The sequence below is a fragment of the Micromesistius poutassou genome, assembly GCF_964030765.1.
Source record: "Micromesistius poutassou genome assembly, chromosome: 19".
Lineage (NCBI taxonomy): Eukaryota > Metazoa > Chordata > Actinopteri > Gadiformes > Gadidae > Micromesistius > Micromesistius poutassou.
In genome coordinates this window covers 4,066,453-4,089,613 of record NC_140289.1, presented here as the reverse complement: position 1 = coordinate 4,089,613, position 23,161 = coordinate 4,066,453, and the positions used below count along the sequence as shown (strand labels likewise).

Genomic DNA, 23,161 nt, shown 5'->3' with positions numbered 1-23,161 from the left:
TTCATGTTCCAACTAGACAATGCATACGAACCTGATCATAAACCCAAATCATTCAACTGGCTGGCACCTCAGTCAATTGTTGGTGAAAATAAAAACATAACAAAAAACATGAAAGTATGAATCCTGAAAATTACCTTTAAATGACTTGAACTATGGCTACTGCATTTGTTTACCTTTAGGTGGCAGTGACTGCTTTTTCTTTTCAATATTCCCCGAAGAAGAACAGGGACCACATTGCGCAGGCGTAAACCACGTACACCGATCGCTGCTGTTTGTGCTAAATGTTAGCGGCTTGGCTGACGGTCTGTCAAGTCATACATATTGGGCTCGGTAGGGAAAGCTCAGCGGTGGAGAAGAAGGAGTACCCCAGCGCCGCTAAGAAATGGCCGGGCAACAGTTCCAGTATGATGACAGCGGCAACACGTTTTTCTACTTCCTAACGTCCTTCGTTGGACTTATTGTGATCCCAGCCACATATTACCTCTGGCCCAGAGACCAGAATGCTGGTAAGGCCTGATGTCTGGCTTAGTGCTAGCGAACTGTGGTTGCCCATCTGGTGACAACTGTTAAGGTAGCATCTTGTAACCCATAAACGTGTACTATTTAGCTCTATTGTCTGCTAAACAAATGGGTCTGGCTCGAATGCGATGTAAGGCATCATGTGTATTGGTGTGAATACGTACTGCATCTTAGCAGTGTAGCCTCTAGCTGCAGTAAGCCGACATGGGTCAGTAGTAGCTTTCTAACATCACTGGTGAACTCCACCTTAGCGTGTTGTATCCATACCTCAGTGCAGAGTGCCAGCTTGTAAGTTCAGTCAAAGAAAATATGAGGAGGGTTTTTAGTCATTTGGTCTTAACATCGTCTATTTGGTCGAACCGCCCCAACCCCCTGTAATAATTCACTGATTCACTACTCGTCAGTGGTTTATCAACTTAAAGCTGTATGTGCAGTTTAGGCTTATCTAGATCTTGATTAACAGTCAAACGTCTCATTTGCATTTGTCTAGCCTGTAATATCAACGTGCAGGCAGGTGTTGCTTTTCTTAGTTGTATGTAAATATATATGCTAGTAAGGATTAGGCATGTCAGTCTGTTGGCTATGTCAGTCTATGGCTATGCACGTTTGGTGTGATGGATACATATGCATATACCGATCTCTGTGCCTTCATGCACGACACTTTCGTGACTTGGAGGTTGGATATCTTCACCCGCTTTCAAGCCATGTCATGACCGTAACTTTCACGTTGACCCTTACTTATTGCCTTCCCCCCCACCTCCCCCAGAGCAACTGCGTCTGAAGAGCCTGAGGAGGGTTCATGGCAGGTGTCTATGGTACCGCCTGAGGTTGATGAAATCACAGCAGAGCATTGTCCCGACGTTAAAGTAAGTTCCTCTCTTAAACTTACAGTGGTAGGGTTATCAAACACTTTTCACAGTAGCAGGTCGAAGGGGTCCTTGTCAGTCAGATACAAAATACAGCCGCATAGCATTATCTTCGTAACTCTGCGGCCGAAGATCCACATTTGGGTGTAACCACAATGATGCAATGCTGATCAAATGATGATTGATCCTAATCTAGGATCGCCCTACATAGAATGTCTTTGAAATTGGGATTTGTTTATGTCCTATGTAACATGGATATCTACCGAAACAATATCACCAGAATTTATCTTTGAAAGAAGCCATGACAATCTTTCATCTTCTAAAAAGATAAATGTTTAATGACTGGAGTTGAATCCTGGTAATTCACAACTTTTGTCCTTTGTTGTATTATAATGTTGTTTACTAGCTAAACTTTAATTTCATTTTTTTAAGTTGCTTGTAATCTCATTGTAAATATCAGCAGCTCTGCAGCCTATTTGACCACTACTTGATGGTACACCACTTACGCAGGGTCAGTCAGGGCCAGAGTGTGCTTAATGTCGTGTCGAGGAGATTGCAATGGCGGTGGATGTGTATACACATATTCGGATTTGTACGAATATGTGCCCCAGTTTATGCTATCGTGTGTTTGTATTCCGAGTGTGTACAGTTTAGATAAGCACCGTGCAGTGATTTGGAACATTTGTGTTATCGCTAGTGTGGTGTTCACTGACTCAACCTCCCAATGACGTCCAACCAACACACGCACACCTACTCAACTCAAACAACTTGCCTCCGGGCTTGAAGCGATTTGTGTTCTGGCAGTCTCTCTTCCTCCCCCGCTCATCACCTGGCTCCCTCTGACCTTTGCGTTCCTTCCCTTCACCACCACTTGTCACATCTTTTATTTTGTCGGGGGGTAAATCTGTTCCTATTTTCCAGTTCAGGCCACCTGAAAAGGGGGACCCATAACGCTTTTGAGGAATAAGGAACTGGAAAGTGTATTAAAATCGAAAGTCGATCAGTTTTTGAAATTCTTAATTCAGTCATCTTTCATAACAATCTTTTCCCTGTTGAGGGTAGGTTAACCCCCGTTAAAGGAGCAGAACATCCGCCTACGATCTGAGCTGGTCCAGCAGTCTTAAAGGTTTTAGAAATATAAACGCTTTGGGTTCCACAGGATCAAACGTGAGGGGCATGGTCAAATGTTTTAAAAACGCTCCTCTCACACTGGATAGAGCTAGGGTATGCTCATTTGTTTAAAAGAGAAACCCTGTTCAACAACCCTATACAATTTTGTCAGACCCCAATGGAACAGGTTTCAAGGGCTAAAAGTGATTCTGTGGTTTACTCAGCCTTTTAAATGTGGCAATCAAGGTCCCATCGGGATGGTTAAACTGACCTCAGATCGTTTTGCTGGCTCAGCCTCGCACAAGGTTCTGGTGAGGACGTGGGTGTCATGGCAACAGATGCTGTAGATTCGTCCCGCAGAGCTTTGCCTTGAGACTCGAAGCATCCAAGTTAAATATAAAACCACATCACCGTCAACGGTATTGTTAATCTACTCTCCCCTTTCTTGGGTTATTACTGTCTGACTGAATTATGCATCCAGATTCAAAGACAAGCTTGAGGCTTGTCTGAAAGACTGTTTAGTTATGCTTGTCTTGTGCATTTATTTATTCATAAATACGTTTGATAATTCATATAACCTTGATTGATCTTTGTACATAATGACACTGTGGTTTTCTTTTTTTTCTGTCTTTGACGTTTGCAGAAAAGCCGCCTTGTTATTTGGCTGGGCTGTGTTTCTGCTCCTAGCCTACAAAGTGTCCAAGCTAGACAGAGAGTACCAGGAGTACAATCCATATGAAGTCCTCCACCTGGACCCGGTAAGCACGCATGCACACACACACACCTCTCTAACCCCCCCCCCCCACCCCCCAAGATCAGCAGTTGATGACATCAGCCTCTTTCTAATGCCATGTGTCCAGGGTGCGACGACGTCAGAGATCAAGAAACAGTACCATCTCCTGTCAAAGAAGTTTCACCCTGACAAGGGTGGCGACGAGGCGGCTTTCATGATGATCACAAAGGCCTACGCAGCGTACGTCTGTCTACTCTGTTTTACTCTGTAGTCTGTACAAAAAAAGTTAGATACATGCTGTCAATGAGCAGGTATGGGTAAGGCTTCCTTAGGCTTTGTGCTTACGGATCCCTACATGGAAACTGCAAAACGTTGGGGTTAACGGTAGATACCGTATACATCCGTCTACGCCTTTCGTTCATGTATTTCTATCTTTCTTCTCTTTGCCGTCTCCTCCCAACACAGCCTGACCAATGAACAGACGAAGAAGAACTGGGAATTGTACGGCGACCCAGATGGCCCAAGAGGTATGTCTGCACCCCACTGCACCTTGTCGAAGTGTGAATGTGTGTATGAATGGTTGTAAGTCGCTTTGGATAAAAGTGCCTGCCAAATTCCCTAAATGTTAATGAATGCAAATGATATATGCTATATTACATTCATAATTAGAATTGATATGCTGATATTTATTGAATGTAAATATTATTTATATAATCTCATAAGCAATCTCACCATGTTACAACTTAATTTCCCTGGGATGAAAATGTATAAATAATTAGAATGTTATTATGCTCACAGTAGGTAGCAGTGGCATTGAATAAAGTCACATAATCTATGTTGGTTATTTGCAGAGTAAAACGTTAATCAATTACATTAGCTCAGGGTTTTTATTAACACTGTTTGACAGCAGGCAGTTCAGCAGCTGGAACAGAAAAGACCTCAGAGCCCAGGCCTCATTATCTAACTATATGAAATTAGCATCTCATTTCCGGGCTGCACAATTAAAAAGTTGCCCTTTTTTATATTATTATAATATAATTATTTTAATTGGTCCTGTACTTCATTTGATTATTTTCCTGTGTTCGTTTCCAGCCACCAATTTCGGCATCGCCCTGCCTGCATGGATTGTGGACCAAAAGAACTCTATGCTGGTAATTCTATGTTGATATTCGTATACATCTATAGCTTAATAATAGTGGTCTTCCCTAGTTAATTATTTGAATTGTGTCCTAAAAGAAGACTCTATAAATATATTTATATATTATTAAAACTGATTTCTCTCTCGTATCGTTAACATTCCACTGTTTGATCCTAGGTGCTCTTGGTTTACGGACTAGCCTTCATGGTCATCCTTCCCGTTGTCGTGGTGAGTGTTTATAAAACAATATCGTTGTGACATGTATCCAGTCACACAGATCTTGTTCAGGTGGGTCCTCGTGTCAGGTGAGGCTGCATGTTTCTGACTCTCTCTCTCTCTCTCTCTCTCTCTCTCTCTCTCTCTCTCTCTCTCTCTCTCTCTCTCTCTCTCTCTCTCTCTCTCTCTCTCTCTCTCTCTCTCTCTCTCTCTCTCTCTCTCTCTCTCTCTCTCTCTCTCTCTCTCTCTCTCTCTCTCTCTCTCTCTCTCTCTCTCTCTAGGGCACTTGGTGGTACCGTTCCATCCGTTACAGCGGTGACCAGATCCTCATCAACACCACGCAGCTCTTCATGCACTTTATGTACAAGACCCCCAACATGAACATGAAGCGTGAGTCTCGCCTCTCACCAACAACTGTGTCTCTTTCTGTGGTGGTCAATCTCCCAGCTAAACTTGCACAATCATGCATCAATCCATGGCCTTCAGATGAGGTTATTCAAGGTGATGGACGTTATGACCATGAGTGAAATTGGGGAGGATGAGCCGTGACAATGAGTTGAATGCTCTACATCACTTGTATACATAAAGTCCTGTCCACTTTAAAATAGGGGTGGTGAAAGAAAATCGATTCACGTAAGAATCGTGATTCTTATATGCTATCATTCTGTATACTTTCAAATCCTCACAAACGTCCATCGAATGCACTCATACTCATGTTTTTTCCCCTGAATCTTCTCAAAAGTGCCTGTGTTTCAACCCCTGGGTGTCCTCTGCTCACTTTAGGGTTAGCCATGGTGTTAACGGCAGCGTTTGAGTTCGACCCTCGCAGCAATAAGGAAGCCACCATACGACCGACGGACAACATCGAGGTGCCCCAGGTATGTGCTGGCCACACGCATGACACCGCATAAGAAATACATGTATAATCTCAAGGTTTTTAAAAGGCCCCATTCAACAGAAGTCAGATTTTTTTTCTATTCGTTAGGCATTTGAATAAAACAGAGGTTGGAGTGGGATATAGCTCTTTAGCTCTTTTTCTTTTCACCTTGATATTTGAATCCGTCAAAAACCAAGCTATCGGTCCATCACCATACTATGTTACAGTTGACAATAGAGCCATGTAATTGGATGAAATACTGTCAAACAGTCCGTGGCTTGTTTGTGTGACAGCTGATCCGGGACCTGGGGAACATCAACGTGAAGAAGAAGGAGCCCCCGTTCTGCTACCCCTACAGCCTGAAGGCCAGGGTACTGGTCCTGGCACACCTGTCACGCATGGACATCTCCGAGGACCTGGAAGAGGGTGGGTACCCCAAATCCCCCAAAAACACAATCTGTTATACAGGAGATCCAACCAACCTGTAGAGTGGCTTGTTAGACGATGATGTCTTCTTATTGGTGGATATGATGGCCCAATCACCCGCTGATCACAACACACCTGCGCACCTGCATTTTGTATAGGCGGGGTCAGGGGTGTTGTTTCCCCTTTTAACTCGGATATCGCAATAGCTTTCTTACATTGGATTTGTTGGTAGTGTGATAGCGCAGCATGATGATGTGTGATCTAGCGAGACGCTCCCAATACAGTGATGATGCAAGAATTTATGTGTTTCATGATTTCTATTCATTTCTAGTCTTTTTAACTGGTATATTGTTATTACAATGGGATTTTATGTGGAGCAGCAACCTGAAACAAAACAGCAGCAATGGTCTGTTGTATTTAGGATTTTTTGCTCACATGGGCGATTACACCCGGTGAGTGGTGTATATTGTCTTTATCCTTGGGTACTAGATTCATGTGTTAAATGGATCACATTTTGGATTTGACTTGCTCTGAGACTCAGTCTGGACCTGAGGCGCTGACAGTGTTTGTATTGTGTGGCACTCGTCCCTTCACAGACCAGAGGTTTGCGGTGCGGAAGAGCCCCGCTCTGCTCCAGGAGATGGTCAATGTGGGATGCCAACTCACAATGATGGCCAACAGCAGAGGAGGTACACACACACACACACACACACACACACACACACACACACACACACACACACACACACACACACACACACACACACACACACACACACACACACACACTGAAATTCAAACCCTGTTGAAAGGGTTGTCCTCAAATGAAATGATCGTACAAAAATGATTATGTATGGTGGTCAATGATTTCAAGATCTATAAACATTTAAATCTGACCGAGGAGAGGAGCATGTAAACACAGAAACTCAAAACACACACACACTCTGGTGTTATACCATAGGTGTCAGAGAAACTTCACCCTCTCTCTAATGCCGGCATGAACATCAACCACTGTCTAGACGGCGCTCCACACGTCCACACACACCTCGATCTAGATAACTATGTCAAACGATCATATAGGACTTATTACCACGTTTTAAACAAATACGTTTTTGGGTTCACAAACCCTTTTAGCTTCTATTAGTATGGGGTAGCTCTGAATGTGTGTGGTTGTGTGCAGGCTTCCATGCTCCCCGGCTGGTGTCCATAGAGAACTGCATGAAGCTGACCCAGATGATCGTGCAGGGCCTGCAGGAGACCAAGTCCCCGCTCCTCCAGCTGCCTCACTTTGAGGAGGAGCACCTCCGCTACTGCGTCTCAAAGAAGGTTGGATTGGCACTTATGTTGTATATTCTTATAGTATCATGCTTATGAGTGATCCATAAGGAACGGGATGAAATTAAAATATTCCACTCTGTTATTTGTACGGTATTAGTTTCGTTAGGGCTCTTACATCGTGACATCCCATCGCAATGGCCGCCGCCATTCTGGAAGCAAAGCCGCATCGGTTGTGTTGGTCTTTATGTTGGTAGTGATGTTTTTTTTGGTCAAAGTCAGTAATTAATCAATACATACAGTGTTGCGCATTGAGAGACAGGTTTTCAATAGCCTTGGTCAGCGGTATTTTACCTCAATTTAGGATTTTACAAGTATTACTTCTGTCTTGAGTCCTCTCAATATGGCCAACGCTAAATCCCATGATGCATTGCGACGTACGAGCCCCGTGTCCCCCCTGTGCGCTGCAGTACAAGGTGCGGAGCCTGCAGGACCTGGTGAGTCTGAAGGACTCGGAGAGACGCAGCATGCTGCGCTTCCTGGGCGAGGAGAAGTACGACGAGGTCATCTCCGTGCTGGGGAGCTTCCCTCACATCGCCATGGAAACCAAACTACAAGGTCAGAGAGAGAGAGAGAGAGAGAGAATTATTATTCAGCCAGCCTCAGGTGATAGTTTAGTGGCCTCAGGAACAGTTCAGCTAAATGTAGTGTCCTTTGTAAATTGCTACAGCCGGATTGCCAATCAATCACCATGGTTTTTTTCTTTTTTGCCTTTTATGAATGGTAATGGCTTATTCAAATGGAAATATGAGTCAGACTTTTGACAGTTGTGCTGCTGACAATGGTAGTATTTTCCACTAAAAGGGTTTGAAAGTGGATGAAATTGCTTTAAAAGTAATACTAATGCATAATTCAGTGATATGTATTGGGAGATATGTGAATATTTACACTCCTCACACTGTTGTACTCTCCCTCCTGTTTGTAGTTCTCGACGATGAAGACAGCAATAATATCACAGCAGGCTCCATCGTGACAGTTACCGTCACCCTTACCAGGAAAAGAATGGCGGTAAGACGTGTTCATTTGGTGGGATACTGATTAAACTTGGATGCTTGCAGGCCACAAATGTGGACAAAAGTGGTCTTATCCATAATGAACCGCACCACAGTATGTAGTTTTACTGTTGAACACCAGATGGCACTTCTGGACTGCACTTGACAATCTGGTGACCAGTTGAAGGGAACATCAACAATAAAATCCACCATCACCTATTAGACCAAAGATTAGCACATGCTATGTGTCACAGAGCATGATAGGATTTCTTAAAGGATGGCAATTAGGAGAAACCAGGTAAACTCAATTTTGAAAGTATCCAAATGAAAAAATATCACCCCTCAATCCAAAGACATACCCCCCACACAATGTGACTAGTTTGCTAGCTTTAGCAATTGGTCTGCCTAGCCCTGTGGAAGACAGTCATGTGCAATGAGTGCAAGGGCAGAGTGTGCGCAAGTAGGTAGGTATGTAGACACAGCTAGGCCAGCCAACAGGCTTATTACAGGCCTGCGACAGCCACTGATACCTGATGTTTTGTTAATTCGTCCAATCATTTGATTTATTGATTAATGTTGGCATGCAAATATAATTTTAACACGTAGGACAAAATAAACACGTAGGAGTAAAATACATTCTCTACCCCAGCTTTAACCGTATGATGTTGCAAAGTTATATGCAAGCATCTGCATTGTTTATGTTGATCCACTTATTGACTCAGTATTGTCCTTTTTAATGTGCCTGTCTATGTATTAATTTGACTCTATTGTGAACGTTTCTACATTGTGATTTGTGTTTCTGCAGGAGGTATTTGAGAAGGAGCAGGACGGCAGTGCCTGTCCTGGGGAGGAAGGGGCCAACACAGAGGAAGGGGTAGGTCCACGCTGACACAACCACCCATAATGGGGACCACATTGTACCCCACCCAAACTTCTACTGACACTCGCACACAGATGACACTTATGAACCCCCAAAGCCTTCCTTGCTCAGGAAAAGCATTTCATTTGTAGATGATGCCTTTGATTGTGAATGTGTGTTAAAAAATGGATTCACGTAAGAATCGCAAATTCTTATCTTCTACGAACCTTCTACCGAATCCGAACTTCCAGAAATAGTATTTATTTTATTTTGTCTTGGATTTGCCTTTTGTGTGTTTACATTATTCCAATCAGTTGAAATAACTTTATCAAATATGAAAACTTCTCATTCTTGTACACACTTCACTTTGCTTTCATGCCATTATTTGCCATAGCACCCTTTTCTTAGCGCCAAGTGAACCTTGGAGAACATCGAGATCCTGAGATTCGCGGCCCTCATGTATTGAACCGAGACTTCTACAGATTCCCTCCCTGCCTGACATGTGTCATGTCTCCCTGCAGGCCGACGCCATAAAAGCCAAGACCAAAGTCTGGCAGAACAACAAGAGCAAAGCCACCAAGAAGACGGCCAAGTCCAAGAAGAAGAAGCTCACCAAGAAGAAAGCCCCTGCGGCCGCTGCCACCGTCGCTGCTGCTGCCGCTGCCGCAGCCGTTGCCGCGGTTGCCGCCGCTGCCACCACCACCCCCGCATCCTCAAAAACCAAGCAGGCCAATGGCAACGTTGCAGGAGGCGTAAGTACCCCCCCCCGCGCGCCTCTCGTCTACACACCATCCACTCTATCTGGGCTGCAACTTGCGATCGATGACTCAATTTCTCTATTCATTTTCTGCTTAGTCGCTAAATCACTTAGTCTAGGAAAGGTCAAGGGTCATGAATAATCTGAAACTAATTGATCGTCAAAGGACGAGGGCGATCACTCAGAATCCATTTTTGTAGTGACCCTTCTCTTGTAAGTGACTCTGAACCATGCCAGGAAAGTGTCCCCTGCACCGCTTCACAGAGCTGCCAGACCCCTCTCACTATGGGGGCCGGGGGGGGGCGCAGCAGCAGCAGCAGCAGCATTCATGCCTTGTACACTCCGCTTGCTGATGACTCATCTGCACCGGTGAGCGCTCAAGTGTGCACCGGTCCATGTGACGAGAGGAGTATGCACGGTAGCCCTACTGTGACGGCCCTCTCTCAGAGGGCTCTACCCAGACTGTTCTTGCTGACAGTCTGCTTTGACTCTGGGAAGTCTGTCGTGTCGCACAAGTGTCGTGGTTATTCAATGTGCGCATTGACCAGACGGCACTGTCTACTGACATATCTGCCATCTCATGCACTGTTTCTATTGAAACCTACGCAAACTTTCTGCTAGCTCATGTTTTATTTGCTCTGGCAGACAGATTTCCAGCAGGCCTGGAAAGGCCTGGACAATCACAGCCGTCTCACACTATCACTATACCACACTATCTTATATGGGGCGGGGGTTCATATGATGACTTTACAGATGTGTGTGTCATTTTTGTAAACAACCCACATGGCTGCCGCTCATAGTGAACGGTCTGTTGAATAGGCTATCACAACCGTATTAAACAAATTTGAAGGCATAACAAACAGTGCTTAAGGCTTTTGTTTATAAGAAAGATGTGTCTGCCGTACTTCTGACAGGTTGTGGTTAGATTTATCAACTGGCCCTACGGCGGTATGTCACGCATTTCGCACTTTATTAGTTGTCAGTCTATCCAAATGCATCCAGAGGCGTTTTGGCTGAGCCTGTTGAAAACGCCCCCATGGAAATCGAAAATGAAACGAGAGGTTCCACACTGATATGCATTGGCAAATTGGTTTAGCGATGTCCGGCTATGCTCAATGGGCTTTGCATCACCCCATACCACACTAAACCAACACAATCCATAACAACAATAAGAGCAAAGTATAACATTTATTCAAAATCAGGCATTAAAGGGGTTGCGTACATTTGATTCAGATACATGAACAAACTGCTGGTATGAACACCATTCTGCACCGTTTATATGCAAAGGCTCTCTCTGACCTCTTCTCTTCGTTATCCCCTCCCCTCCAGGATGCCGTGGCGGTCCCCAAGGAGGAGGAGGAGGAGGGCTCAGACAAGGGCAGCGAGTCTGACGAGGCCGAGGCCAATAAGGACTCCCCCAGCGAGCGGGACGAAGAGAGCGACAAGCAGAGCGACACGGAGGTGGACGAGATCGCCGGCGACGACGAGGAGGTCAAAGTTCACTCTGTCTTTTGTGTGTGTGTTTTAGTGTGTGTTAGTGCTGGGTCATATAAAAGGATTAAGGTTAAGGACAAAGTGCAATGTAACTTCAGCAGTGGAGTATGATGCTAATCATACTCTGTTGTCTGTATCAAGTGAACCAGAGACCTGACTTGCAGCGAACACCCTTTAGACCGTCCACATTAAATCAGCTGCCCTCTTTCAATGCTTCCAGCCTGATTGATGGCAGACGAGACTATGGAGCGGCCGGCGTCATAACCACCCATGCTTCTCTCCTCTCCCCTCTGCAGGAGTGGGAGGCTCTGCAGCAGAGCATCCAGCGGCGGGAGCGGGCCCTGCTGGAGACCAAGTCCAAGGTCACCCACCCGGTGTACAGCCTCTACTACCCCGACGAGAAGCAGGAGTGGTGGTGGCTGTACATCGCCGACCGCCGCGACCAGGCGCTCGTCTCCATGCCCTACCACGTGTGCACGCTCAAAGACACAGAGGAGGTGTGTGTGTGTGTGTGTGTGTGTGTGTGTGTGTGTGTGTGTGTGTGTGTGTGTGTGTGTGTGTGTGTGTGTGTGTGTGTGTGTGTGTGTGTGTGTGTGTGTGTGTGTGTGTGTGTGTGTGTGTGTGTTTTCTCAGCCGCAAATACACAGACACGCACACACACACTCAGTTGCTAGGCAACTGCTCTGTGCAGGTGTTATCATCCCCTGTGTGTGTGTGTGTGAGTGCTTTGCCCTCTGATCCTGCTATTTTAAAGAACAATGAAGGGTTGGCGGTGGGGTAAGCGCTAAATGGGGTTTACGTGACTGACATGACCTCGTCTTTGATGCTTTGACAGCCGCCCCTCCCCCCGCTAAATGGCCCCCGTCATCAGTTACCAGTTACTCTGTTCCTTTAACAGTTAACACTTCCACCTGCTGCTGCTGCTGCTGCTGCTGCTGCTGCTGCTGTTGTTGTTTGACTGCTCTGACTGAGAGAGGGGTGGTTCAGAGAGAAGAGAGAGACTAATCTTGTCTGAGAGCAAAGTGAAAGGTTGATGATACAGATCTTGTTTCGGGGTCTGGTTAGACAGGTCTAGTTTGAGGGTTTGTGTGAAAGATCTAGTTTTGAGGGGCAGGTTAGACGGATGTAGTTTGGGGCTCTGGTTAGACAGATCTACTCTGAGGGCAGAGTGAGTTTGTTGTGTGGCTGTGTGTATTCTCCTCGTGTGTATGATTGCATGTTGTGTGGCCGGAGGCGTGTCTGTTTGGAATAACCTCCCCCCCCCCCCCCCCCACCCCCCACCACCAACCCACCACACGGCTGTTCTGTTGTCTGCTGCACAGCTCATTCTCCCCCGGCTCAGCCTGTCACCAGCGCGGCTGATGATTAGATGCTCGTGCCGTGTAATTACCCGACATGTTAATCACAAGTGTAGTTAATGCTTGTCTAATATTTACCATTTGGACTCCCTCGTCGGCGGCATCGTGCTGGCTGTTGGGTTATTCAAATCATTAATTGCCCGACACATTTGCGTTTGCTTTCCCAACCGCCCCGTGCTGCGGCGAGATAATTGGGTATGATAAGTCACGGTTGATTATTAATCTTTAATTTGCGCATAATTCAAACCGCTGATGGTGTTTACACTCGTGGTCTTTGGAGGTTCGGCTGCCTCTTCGACTCGCTCTGCCTTTTGATTCCTATTATTCCGACTTTGATCGACTCTATAGCCATTTGTTTAGGGGTGATCGCAAACCTATTGATGTATTCAATTATGTGTTTTCTTTGGGCGTGTGTCCACAGGTGGAATTGAAGTTTCCAGCCCCATCAAAAACAGGCAACTACCAATATTCTGTCATCCTGCGTTCCGACTCCTACCTGGGATTGGACCAGATCAAACCTCTCAAGGTAAGTGTGTGTCTGTGTGCATTTGTGGCTGTGTCTCTGGAGCATGCATGTGTAATTAAAAGAGGGGAGTACTGCAGATTAGGGTGTAATCGCCCCAGAGAAATTGGCTCTTGCTCGTGCAGCCGTGCGCATCCCAAGGGGCTTTCCGACGGAAACTAATGTCTCATTCATTAACAAGCCTGTTACAATGTAGCATACGATGGGAGCCGAGTAACAACATGAACGCAGGTTCTGAGCGTTTGCTGGGGATGTATGTGGTCTGGCCTACCACTAGGGGGCAGTCCTGTTTCCTCTTCTTGACCGGTCTGCTTGACTGCATGTGGGTTCAGAGATGGAATTAGGTCCAGAATCAGATTTGAATGGCCGAGTGTGCTTTTGCTTCTCGGACCGACCGACCGGCGGTCCGCCCAAGCAGTGGTCACACACACGGTTCCCTCAGTAATCGGCAAACCACCACATTGAACGTCGCTGCATCTCTTCGCGTTTGCATGTCCTAACCATGAACTCATTGGAGTCGTAGAGTCGTCGGGGCAGCAGTAGGGAGGTAGCGCGGGTTGGCTGTTGACCGGAAGGTTAACAGCCAACAGTTAAGGTTGCTAGGTCGATCCCCGGCTTCTCCTAGCTCGAGTGTCGAGGTGTCCCTGAGCGAGGCACCTCACCCTCACTGCGCCTGACGAGCTGGCCCGTCGCCCTGCGCGGTCGACTCCGCCGTCGGCGGCGTGTGAACGTGTGAATGACGTGCGCACTTTGGATAAAAGCGTCAGCAAAATCCCCTAAAAGTCAAATGTAAACTGTAATCTAAAATGGGAAGAAACTGGAAGATCGGGTGCCTGACCTCCGTGTGTCTGTTCCCCCCCCCCGCCGTCCCCGCCGGCCCCGCTCAGCTGGAGGTCCACGAGGCCAAGGCGGTGCTGGACAACCACCCCCAGTGGGACATCCCGGAGACGGAGGAGGAGGACGAGGAGCAGGAGGACAGCGACGGCATCGAGGAGAGCGAGGACGACGACGAGGACAACGACTGAACGCGCGCCGCCCTTTGTACACACAAACATGTGCGTGCACACCCACCCACCCATGCACACACACCAACACATACACATGCCTACGCACACTCACACACACACACGCACGCATCAACACAAACATGAACACACACACACACACACAGTTGGCTTCCACCCCCTGCCCCCACTACAGCAGTCGAGAGCGGCGGGTTCTGGAGAGCTGTGACATCGCCACGCCCACGGATAGTTGAAACACTCAGTCCGCCCCTTCCCTTCCAAACGCACGCACACACACACATGCAGTGTCATAGACTGTGACGTCCCCCCCCACTCCTCCCCCACCAACAATCCCACTCGCATACCCGCTTTCTAACTGAGACCTCCGAGAGACTCGTTCAGCCAATTTCCGTTGCCAACGGAGATATGTGAATATTGACGTGTGTGTGTGTGTGTGTGTGTGTGTGTGTGTGTGTGTGTGTGTGTGTGTGTGTGTGTGTGTGTGTGTGTGTGTGTGTGTGTGTGTGTGTGTGTGTGTGTGTGTGTGTGTGTGTGTGTGTGTGTGTGTGTGTGTGTGTGTGACAATTTGTACAGGTATGACAGTTTGACACACTGTGGACTGGAGGACCTATTATCTGGGCAACTAGTTTTCATTTTATTTTGGGGGGGGTGGGGGGGTGGGGAGTCATTTCAAGAGTGGAGCGAGCGAAGGATGTAAAAGGAGAAACTGCGTTTTGACAAAAAAAAATGAAATAAACAAACCACGTTGGGCTCCACCACGTTGAAGTCATTCACTTCCTTTTTTTTTTTGTTTCCCCCTCTCGCTCGTGATTGCCTCCTATAGCTGCAGCATCACACGACACAACACGTCCCGTCCCCCCCCTCCACCCCCCGTCAAGTTCCACCGACTCCCCCTGCCCACGTACAACCTCCTCTCACCGCTGCCCATGGTGAGCCCCACCACCCCCCCGCCCGGGTCCCCAGAGACCAGAGTCAGACCCCCCCCCCCCCCCCCCACCGGGGCCAACCTCCATGTCCCCTTCTCCAGCGGAGAGCCAAGATGGCGGCGTTCCAATCTGCTGCTCCGGCGCCGGCCCGCTCCGCAAACACTACTTCCCCTTTTTATTTGTATTTGGAAAAAAAAAATAAAAAGCTCAAATAAATTGAAAAAAAAAAAATAAAAATTTCAAATCCCGCCAGACGGATGAAGTGACCGGGAGCCCGGCGGAGGACGACGGCCGCAGGGCGGGTCTGAGGCCATCAGTGTTTGAGTTTGGCCGTGTCGCTACTCGTGGTATACTTTGTTGTACCTTGTTGTCCGTGCGCTACACCGGGCGTCTCCGAACGCCACCGTAGTTCGGAGACCCTCTAGGGGCTTCGGGGTGTACGGGAGGAACCCGTTTGTATTTGATTATACCGACTGCTCGTTTCGGAGAAGTGTCTTTTGCTTTCCTGTTTTATTTTTTTTTCTGTTTTATTTTTTTTTTTTTTAAGTCGTAGCACATTCCAGTGTATTCTCATTGTCCAAAACGGCCTTATGAATCCTACCGTATACCACAATATTATAGACACTTCTTGGATGCTATGCACCAATGGTTTTTTTTTGGGAGAGCAATTGTTTATTGTTTTGTCTGTTTTTGTCTCTTTTTTTTTTCCAATCTTTTTTGTAGCTTTCAGTAAAAAGACAACAATATTTCTATAAGTGTTTCTCATATATTCTTGGCAAACATAGCAGCTAATGCTAATAAGTGTCTGTATTTGTTTTCTTTTTGGGTTCAAACAGGGTTTGTGAAATGTTACCGTATCAAGTCACTCTACTCACTCTACTCAATACTCAGCACATTGACTTTCATTTAGAATCTTGTCTTCTGTTCTTGTCACTGGACAACTGTTAGGTCACCTGGGCGGTTTGCCCACATTCCTAGTATTCGTCAAAGGCTGAGCCTAATCTTCCATCAGGGTCAAAGGAGAACTTGGGGGTTTTTCAACCTGGACCCTATTTTCCAGACATTTTAGGTATTGGTACTAATGCTCACCACAATGTGTTGAACTGGGCCAGCATTGAGCAAGAACGCTGCATCTGTAATCTGCTGTAAAAACGTGCTACAATGTAATCCTTTGCATACTTTTATGTATTTTTTTTTTAATTGCTGGTTTTTGACACTGACATGCTCAGATTATATTCAAATGTTATGAAAAGGATCCATTTTTTTCTTTACCTTTCGCTCTGTTTGTTATTGTGTGCAACCAAGACTTGCTCAAGGTGAAGTCTCTCTGAAATCTCGTTGCAGGAAACATTGTCATTACAATCACATGTTTACTTTCTACCCTTCTCTTCCTGCAACAACTCGACTCTCGTGAGACCTCTCCTTCAGACTTTGTCGGACACAATAACAATCAGGCCGTGATCAAAAGGTGAAGAAACAAGTCTTATTTCTCTGTTGTCAGAGTGCCAGAACCAAGCCCTTTCAGAGGACCTGCATTAACACAGTTATTGCCCCAAAGGAATACATTGCAGAGCGTTTTTGCCGATACAGTTGTAGTGTTCTCACTCAAAGCTGAACCAATTTCAGATATTATTGGTTGCATTAGTCCCTTGTACCTAACATTATTGGAATCTATGGTCCAGAGTTAAAATTCCCAAAGGTCTCCTTTAGCAACCAGGCATTGTTCACTTCAGTTTAACTCCGAACTCAATTCAACTCGCTGATACACCAAACAGTTTTTTTTTGTTTGTTTTTCTTTTTTTGTTAAACTGGATTCAGCAGCAGAAACACACAATATCAAGTTGCACAGCATTGCTGACTCTTATTAGGATTAACTAGTACTTCTGTTTGCGGAAGAACCCCCATCTTTCACATCTGTGTCCGCACTGCAGAAGTATGTTTTGTATTTCTTCATGCCGTAGTGCGCTGTGTTCGTGTGGGAGAGAGAGAACGTTTGGACTATCGGGGTGCATGTACTACTATGACTACTAGCACCATATAGACACACTGCGCACAATACCCCCGTTCTGTGACCGTGTGACATTACCGGCATAAAAAAGGGGTTCATTCTGAGTATTTGTATCTCTCTGCAGCAGAATGTAGCATCAGCGGTGGTTGGCGCTGTGTGATGAAAATTACTGCAGAGAGGTGTAAATACGAGACGCCCCCCCGCCCCCCCATCCCCTCACACGACAGACCAGGAGGTGGAGAATAAGGACCCTACGTGGCCCCGTTTGGGACAAACTACTACCCGGTGATTCTCTGCCACTTTTGTTTACAAAGGAACTGTCATTGTAAATGGAAAAAAATATATTATTTGTATTTTAAAATCATTTCAAATAAAATAACTTTTAAATGAACTGCACTGTTGTCTTCGTTCAGGGGAAATTAAATACAGAGATTTTGAAGTGTGGGAGGAGGGGGTGTCTGGGGTTCACTTAAAGGGCAGTAGGTGTGAGCACGAGAAATTCGTAACCCCTTTTTTGTCGTTTCCTTGCGAGAATGATGTCAGCAAAATGATTGAATCAATCATGTAATGCCTATTACGATTTATCTGTTCACGTTTAAAAACTGATTATTGATCGGTCAAATATAACTATCATAACACATTCTGTGCAGGTCATTCCCACAAAGTGGCTGAAGGGAGTGAGTCCCTGGGAGACGCTGTCAAATGACCACAGTAGCTATGCAACAGTGCAGCCTCACTTGCCCTAACCTGGGTTACAAAGGACATGCCCAAAGTGTGAGGTAATTTCAGGTTGAGCGTTTCCTGCAGCTACAAACTGTCTGGCTGTGCGTGCATTCTGCACCACTGGTTAGCAAGGTACCTCCTATGAGTGGTACCCTACGTAGTGTAATTTGGACCAGATGGTTTCTATGCCCTGGAGGATGCAAAGAAGTTTGGACATCCAGATGTTTATGGGAATTGAATAATCCTTCATTGATCATCACAAACGGTAAATATTTACTGCCTCTGTCTTTCCGTCTCTGTCTCTTGTCTGTCTGTCTCTCTCCAAGGTCTCTGTTTTGAAATGCAGTATTTAAAAGAAGGAGATTTTATTAGGAACAGATCATGTTCCTAATAAAATCATGCCTCATAAACAGTCTGGTCGTTTGTTGCACAGGACTTACTATCCAACTTCACTATGCAGTGGAAAACAACATGTGTTTTGACCTGAGGTGTAAAAGCTGTGAGCCAAGAGAGTTGGAACTCCCTCGGGACCACCCCGGTGGCTAGTGGCAACCACAGATCAGTGAGCTAGGAGACCCGTTTTCTTTTCTTTTCTTTCCTCTCAATCCTCTCCTCTTCCATCACCTCCTCTTCCCGTCCTCTTTTCATCTATCCCTGTCTCTTCTGCTCCCTGGTGCTCTTGACACTATTGTAACCCTTTGTGAGACCTTGTTTGCAGAGAGTGATGGTTTGCTCTTCTTTGACTCAAAATAAATAGCTCAATGCCCCATAGTGTAGGTCAATTTCAGTTTTCAGTCATTGTAAATGAAGACTCATCATTAAACTAACCGTTGAACTAATCATTCAACCAAAAATCGATATATAAAGCATTGTGGAATATTTATTGTGTGAGAATGTGCATGATGGGAAATAGACGTATTACCTTTACCTTGTATGATGTGTCAGAGGATTTACCAGGAAACCACAGTTTCCTGTCCTCATAGAAGTTGAAAGTCACACAACTGTTGTTTGCATGACAGAAAGTGCTCTGAAAATGTGATTGCATCTAAATGCACGATTGCAGCATTTTTAATTGTCTAAATCGGCCTGTGTGTGTGTATGAAGGAGAAATGGATTCAGGTGGAAAAATTGAATTCTTTCATCTTTCTGTGAGACAGTGTTTGATGTGTTTTTCCAGAGTCAAAGAGCAATGATGGTAAGCTCATCCAAAGTGTTTTTTTTCTTCTCATTTTTTTCTTCTCAGTCTTTCGTCTTTTATCTTTTCTCTTTGATTTGGATACAATATATTTTTTCTATTTTGACCATGAAAACCAATAAAAGCTGATCATAAAATGAAAGGAAAATGTGCTGCCGCTGAACTTGTTTTGGCTATCAAACTATTTTCTCAAAACTGTTCCCCGTATTCCATTAATTGTTTGTTTTTATCACATCATAATCTTTTGTTCTTTCACTCTTATCTTTATTTCCCCCCCTAAAATAATTCAGCCTCTTTTTCTTCAGCCTCTTCATTGCTTACTTCTTTTCATCTTCCCCATTAGAATCTGATCAATGAATGATTGCAATGTTTGAATCTTTTGCTTTTTCTTAGAGTTTATACTACACTCCATAGAGTCTAGGCTTTTTTAATATTGATATTAAAGATAGATTAAAAAAATCTGGACTTTTTATATATTCATAATAAAGACCTATTAACTTGACCATAACCAACACTTTTTTTATTGCACTATACAAATTGTATAGTGCAATATTTGATTTATGTTATTCCTTCATGCCTCTTTTGTTCTCTGCATCCTCAACCTGGGTTTACCTGACCATATGGCATCATAGAAGATAAGAAGGTTGAGTCTTTGTCTTTTTGAGGTTTGAGGCAATGCACAAGGCCCATGTTGTGCTGACTTTATCATAAAATACACTTTTTCACCTCTCAAAAAGCATTGATGAATTCTACCCCATTAGGCTTCACTTATGGTTATGATCCCTGCACCAGGAATAGCAAAACCCTGCCCCCATCATCGCCGTCTCTCTCCCCCTCTCCCTCTCTCTCTTTTAGCACATAACAGATTTTTGATCTGAAAAGTGAAAGGTCTGAAATTAATATGTGTGGGGGCGAGGGGGAGGGTGATTAATATTGAGATAAGGATTAATGGCTCAGCTAATCCTGAGTGAAGGGTGAGCTGTGGGTTACTCTAAAGCTGTACCTGTGAACTTGAGTTCACAGGTAAACTTGAGTTTTTTGAGTTTACAAAGATGAATATTCAAATGCTTTTATATTAATTGCATTACAATAGTTATTATTCATATGAGTATTATTATGAGTCAAATATCGTTCATATTATTAATAATAACGGATGTATTATTTATAATCTGTATGCTCTCTCTCCCCCAGTGTTATGAGTGTCCCACGCCCTGGGCGAGCAGCAAGGGTAAGATGAGGGCCCCGCACGCCGACCCCCACCCGGAGCCCACCAGTCCCCCCATCGCCTGGTTACCTGGCCAGCTCGACGGAGGTGTGCGTCTGCGTTTGCGTCTGAGTCGTCATGGTGATGGGGCTCGGGGGCGCTGGCGTCTCGTGGAGCTGGGAGCCGAGTCAAGATCTGTTGGCAGGAGACCAGTGAACCCGGACCCCCAGACCTGCTCCTCACACAGTAAGAAACGTGTGTGTGTGTGTGTGTGTGTGTGTGTGTGTGTGTGTGTGTCTGTGTGAGGATTTGAGTGTGTGTGTGTGTGTGTGTGTGTGTGTGTGTGTGTGAGTGTCTAATATGCACACTGTTTTGTTTATGTGTTTATTTATTCTCACCTCGTCACATGACTGTGGTGCAGGATCCAATTTCTCCGTCTGTTACCATGGTTACGCCCTGCCTTTGCCTGTAAATAAATTCAGAATGTTTGTTACATTTATTTAAAAATCCACAATTCCTCTCTCCTTCTTGGACCCCCTCACACTCTCTCCTTCGTGTGTGTGTGCGAACACACCCACACGCACACACACAGACACACACAGACACACACACGCACACACACACTCACACACACGCATATTTAATTTATTTGCATAATTAGCTCAGGGGCTACCTGTTACATGTTCTTCTGTGTGTGCACACACACACACACATACACACACGCACGCACGCACGCACGCGCACGCACACACACGCGCACGCACGCACACACACACACACACACACACACATACACACACGCACGCACGCACGCACGCGCACGCACACACACGCGCACGCACGCACACACACACACACACACACACACACACACACACACACACACACACACACACACACACACACACACACACACACACACACACACACAGGGGAATAAACAGTGCTTAAAATACAAACAGCTTAACTCCCAACATTTAAAAAGCCTTTTTGCCTTTGCTTTGTGCGCACATTTATGCATCATTTTGCACAGGTTCAGATTAGTGCAGTATGGGTTTAGATGCGGTGGGACACAAAGGATGAGCATTACTTGTTATTTCACTATTCGTCTGCATTAGTGGAAACAGATACAGAGCTCCATCCCCTGGAGCCAGCCATTAAGTTATGCTAATCACTGCTAATCATTTGTCTTGAATCACTAATCATTAGCGATCGCACACGCCTGCAGCGGCCCCTCGGCCAGCATACAACACAATATGGATCTCAGTGTAGGCAGCCAGTCTTCTGTTCTGCAAGGTAAGCAACGGAGCTCTCTGTTTGGGTCATTACTCACAAACAATCGGGTGGTCACACTGGTGTTTGTACCTTGTTTTTAAGACAGAATCTGTTGGTTTGAAAATGCACCCGAAAATATCGTCTTTAAAGTTGTTTTCAAATGGAAGTCAGGTGGATTTTATTGAAAGTCTTTCATGAGGCGCCTGCATAAAGGGGTTTGGGACGTGATGTTATTTTCAAAAAGTGGGAGGGTTCATCATGGTGGCTAGGTTAGATTGATTTTTGAATCTCAAAAACCAAAGATAGCTGTCAATCAACGTGCTATGCGTTGATGTAATGTTACAGAGTGATGTTATTGGCTGAAATACTTGCAGGCATGTAACCTGAGTACTTAATACAGCACTTAACCAGAACTAAGCACAAATACATTTTTGGTGCAAAATATATATTGAAATGATTTATTGTTTTCTGTATATTGTGGATATTAAGTAATTCTACTATACAAATGTTTCATTTTATGGAGACTTTAAAATAATAATATGAGTACAATTTATATAATCGAGTTATGCAATATCATACAAAATGTATATGCCATTTGGTGGAAGCCTTTATCAAAAGTGTTCTACACTACAATACATACTTAGCATGGGTGGTGCCGATGGGATTCACACCCCTTACCCTGGCTGTGTTACTGCCATGCTCTATGATTTGATCTATTTTTGTACACTCGTTCTTCTCTCTCTCTCTCTCTCTCTCTCTCTCTCTCTCTCTCGCTTTCTCTCTCTCTCTCTCTCTCTCTCTCTCTCTCTCTCTCTCTGCCTTTCTCTGCCTTTCTCTCTCTCTCTCTGGGTGATGTCGTCTGGTGTGATGGGCAAGGACTGATGGATCATCAGGATTAATCTCAGATCATAATTGCTTCTGTGATTTATTCCTCTGGCAAACTCCCAGATGGTTCCAGACCATCCATGACCATCACCACACCGTCTCTATGTGTGGTGACGTATTATTGTCTAATAATTGAATACTGAGTATTATGTGCTCATCAGTTGTCGTGTTCCCAAACCAAGCCCTTCACAATGCAATAATGGTACTGTATGTAATGTATTGTATTGAAAATGCCTGACCCAGTGCATCTAGCCTTCTGTCAAGAATCAACTGAATGGTAAACCTCTATGGGACGTTTCTATTGGACATGCTCTGTGTCTCCATGGAGGAAGTCACATGCAGAGGGGTCAGGCAGCCAACTGATGCTTGGTCTCAAAGGTCACCCTGGCAGTAATGGAGTGTTAAAACCCACAATGATGGGTTCTTTGATCGGCTAGGGAGGAAATCACCAAATCACCATGGCAACCTTTTGCATCACTCAATCGATGACAAGGTATCAGGCAAATGCCAGTCCGATAGAACATACTCATTTGTTTGTTCATTCATTCATTCATTCATGGATGGATATGCATCACAATGACAGCAAAAATGTCCCTTAAAGTATGAGTGTTGTAAGAGCTAAAGGGATTCATAATCTTTGTCCTCACATTTCTCTAATCTGTTTTTGAAATTCATCTTCTGATGTATTAATGAGTGCAGCTCATGTATTCTTTATTT

At 45.1% G+C, this 23,161-nt stretch overlaps 2 protein-coding genes across 3 annotated transcripts in view; both read left to right on the top strand.

Annotated features, from left to right (window-relative positions):
- The first annotated feature begins 297 nt into the window (after window positions 1-297).
- Window positions 298-17,553, top strand: sec63 (SEC63 homolog, protein translocation regulator). Of its 2 annotated transcripts, none has more exons than XM_084483954.1 (21): window positions 298-506; window positions 1,286-1,385; window positions 3,139-3,253; window positions 3,356-3,468; window positions 3,694-3,755; window positions 4,321-4,379; window positions 4,544-4,594; window positions 4,864-4,972; window positions 5,366-5,460; window positions 5,753-5,885; window positions 6,482-6,574; window positions 7,066-7,211; window positions 7,631-7,778; window positions 8,146-8,228; window positions 9,018-9,086; window positions 9,593-9,823; window positions 11,158-11,319; window positions 11,619-11,819; window positions 13,102-13,206; window positions 14,091-14,258; window positions 15,052-17,553. In XM_084483954.1, exons 1-20 carry the CDS (start codon window positions 383-385, stop codon window positions 14,226-14,228), a joined length of 2,337 nt encoding a protein of 778 aa, XP_084340080.1. In that variant the 5' UTR covers window positions 298-382; the 3' UTR covers window positions 14,229-14,258; window positions 15,052-17,553. The 2 variants fall into 2 exon arrangements, with proteins under 2 accessions (XP_084340080.1, XP_084340079.1); XM_084483953.1 differs by having other exon boundaries at window positions 14,802-17,553.
- A 2,854-nt stretch (window positions 17,554-20,407) lies between these two features.
- The window catches only part of scml4 (Scm polycomb group protein like 4), an 11,408-nt gene continuing 8,654 nt past the window's right edge, over window positions 20,408-23,161 (top strand). Inside the window, exon 1 of the mRNA XM_084483483.1 lies at window positions 20,408-20,530. The gene's annotated coding sequence lies outside the window, so the exon portion shown is untranslated. The remainder of the gene's footprint in view (window positions 20,531-23,161) is intronic.

Coding starts and splice junctions, on each gene's coding strand:
- sec63 (XM_084483954.1), top strand. CDS start 383: ATGGCCGGGCAACAGTTCCAGTATGATGACAGCGGCAACACGTTTTTC. Junction 9,824..11,157: donor ATGGCAACGTTGCAGGAGGC/GTAAGTACCCCC, acceptor CCTCCCCTCCAG/GATGCCGTGGCGGTCCCCAA. Junction 11,320..11,618: donor TCGCCGGCGACGACGAGGAG/GTCAAAGTTCAC, acceptor TCCCCTCTGCAG/GAGTGGGAGGCTCTGCAGCA.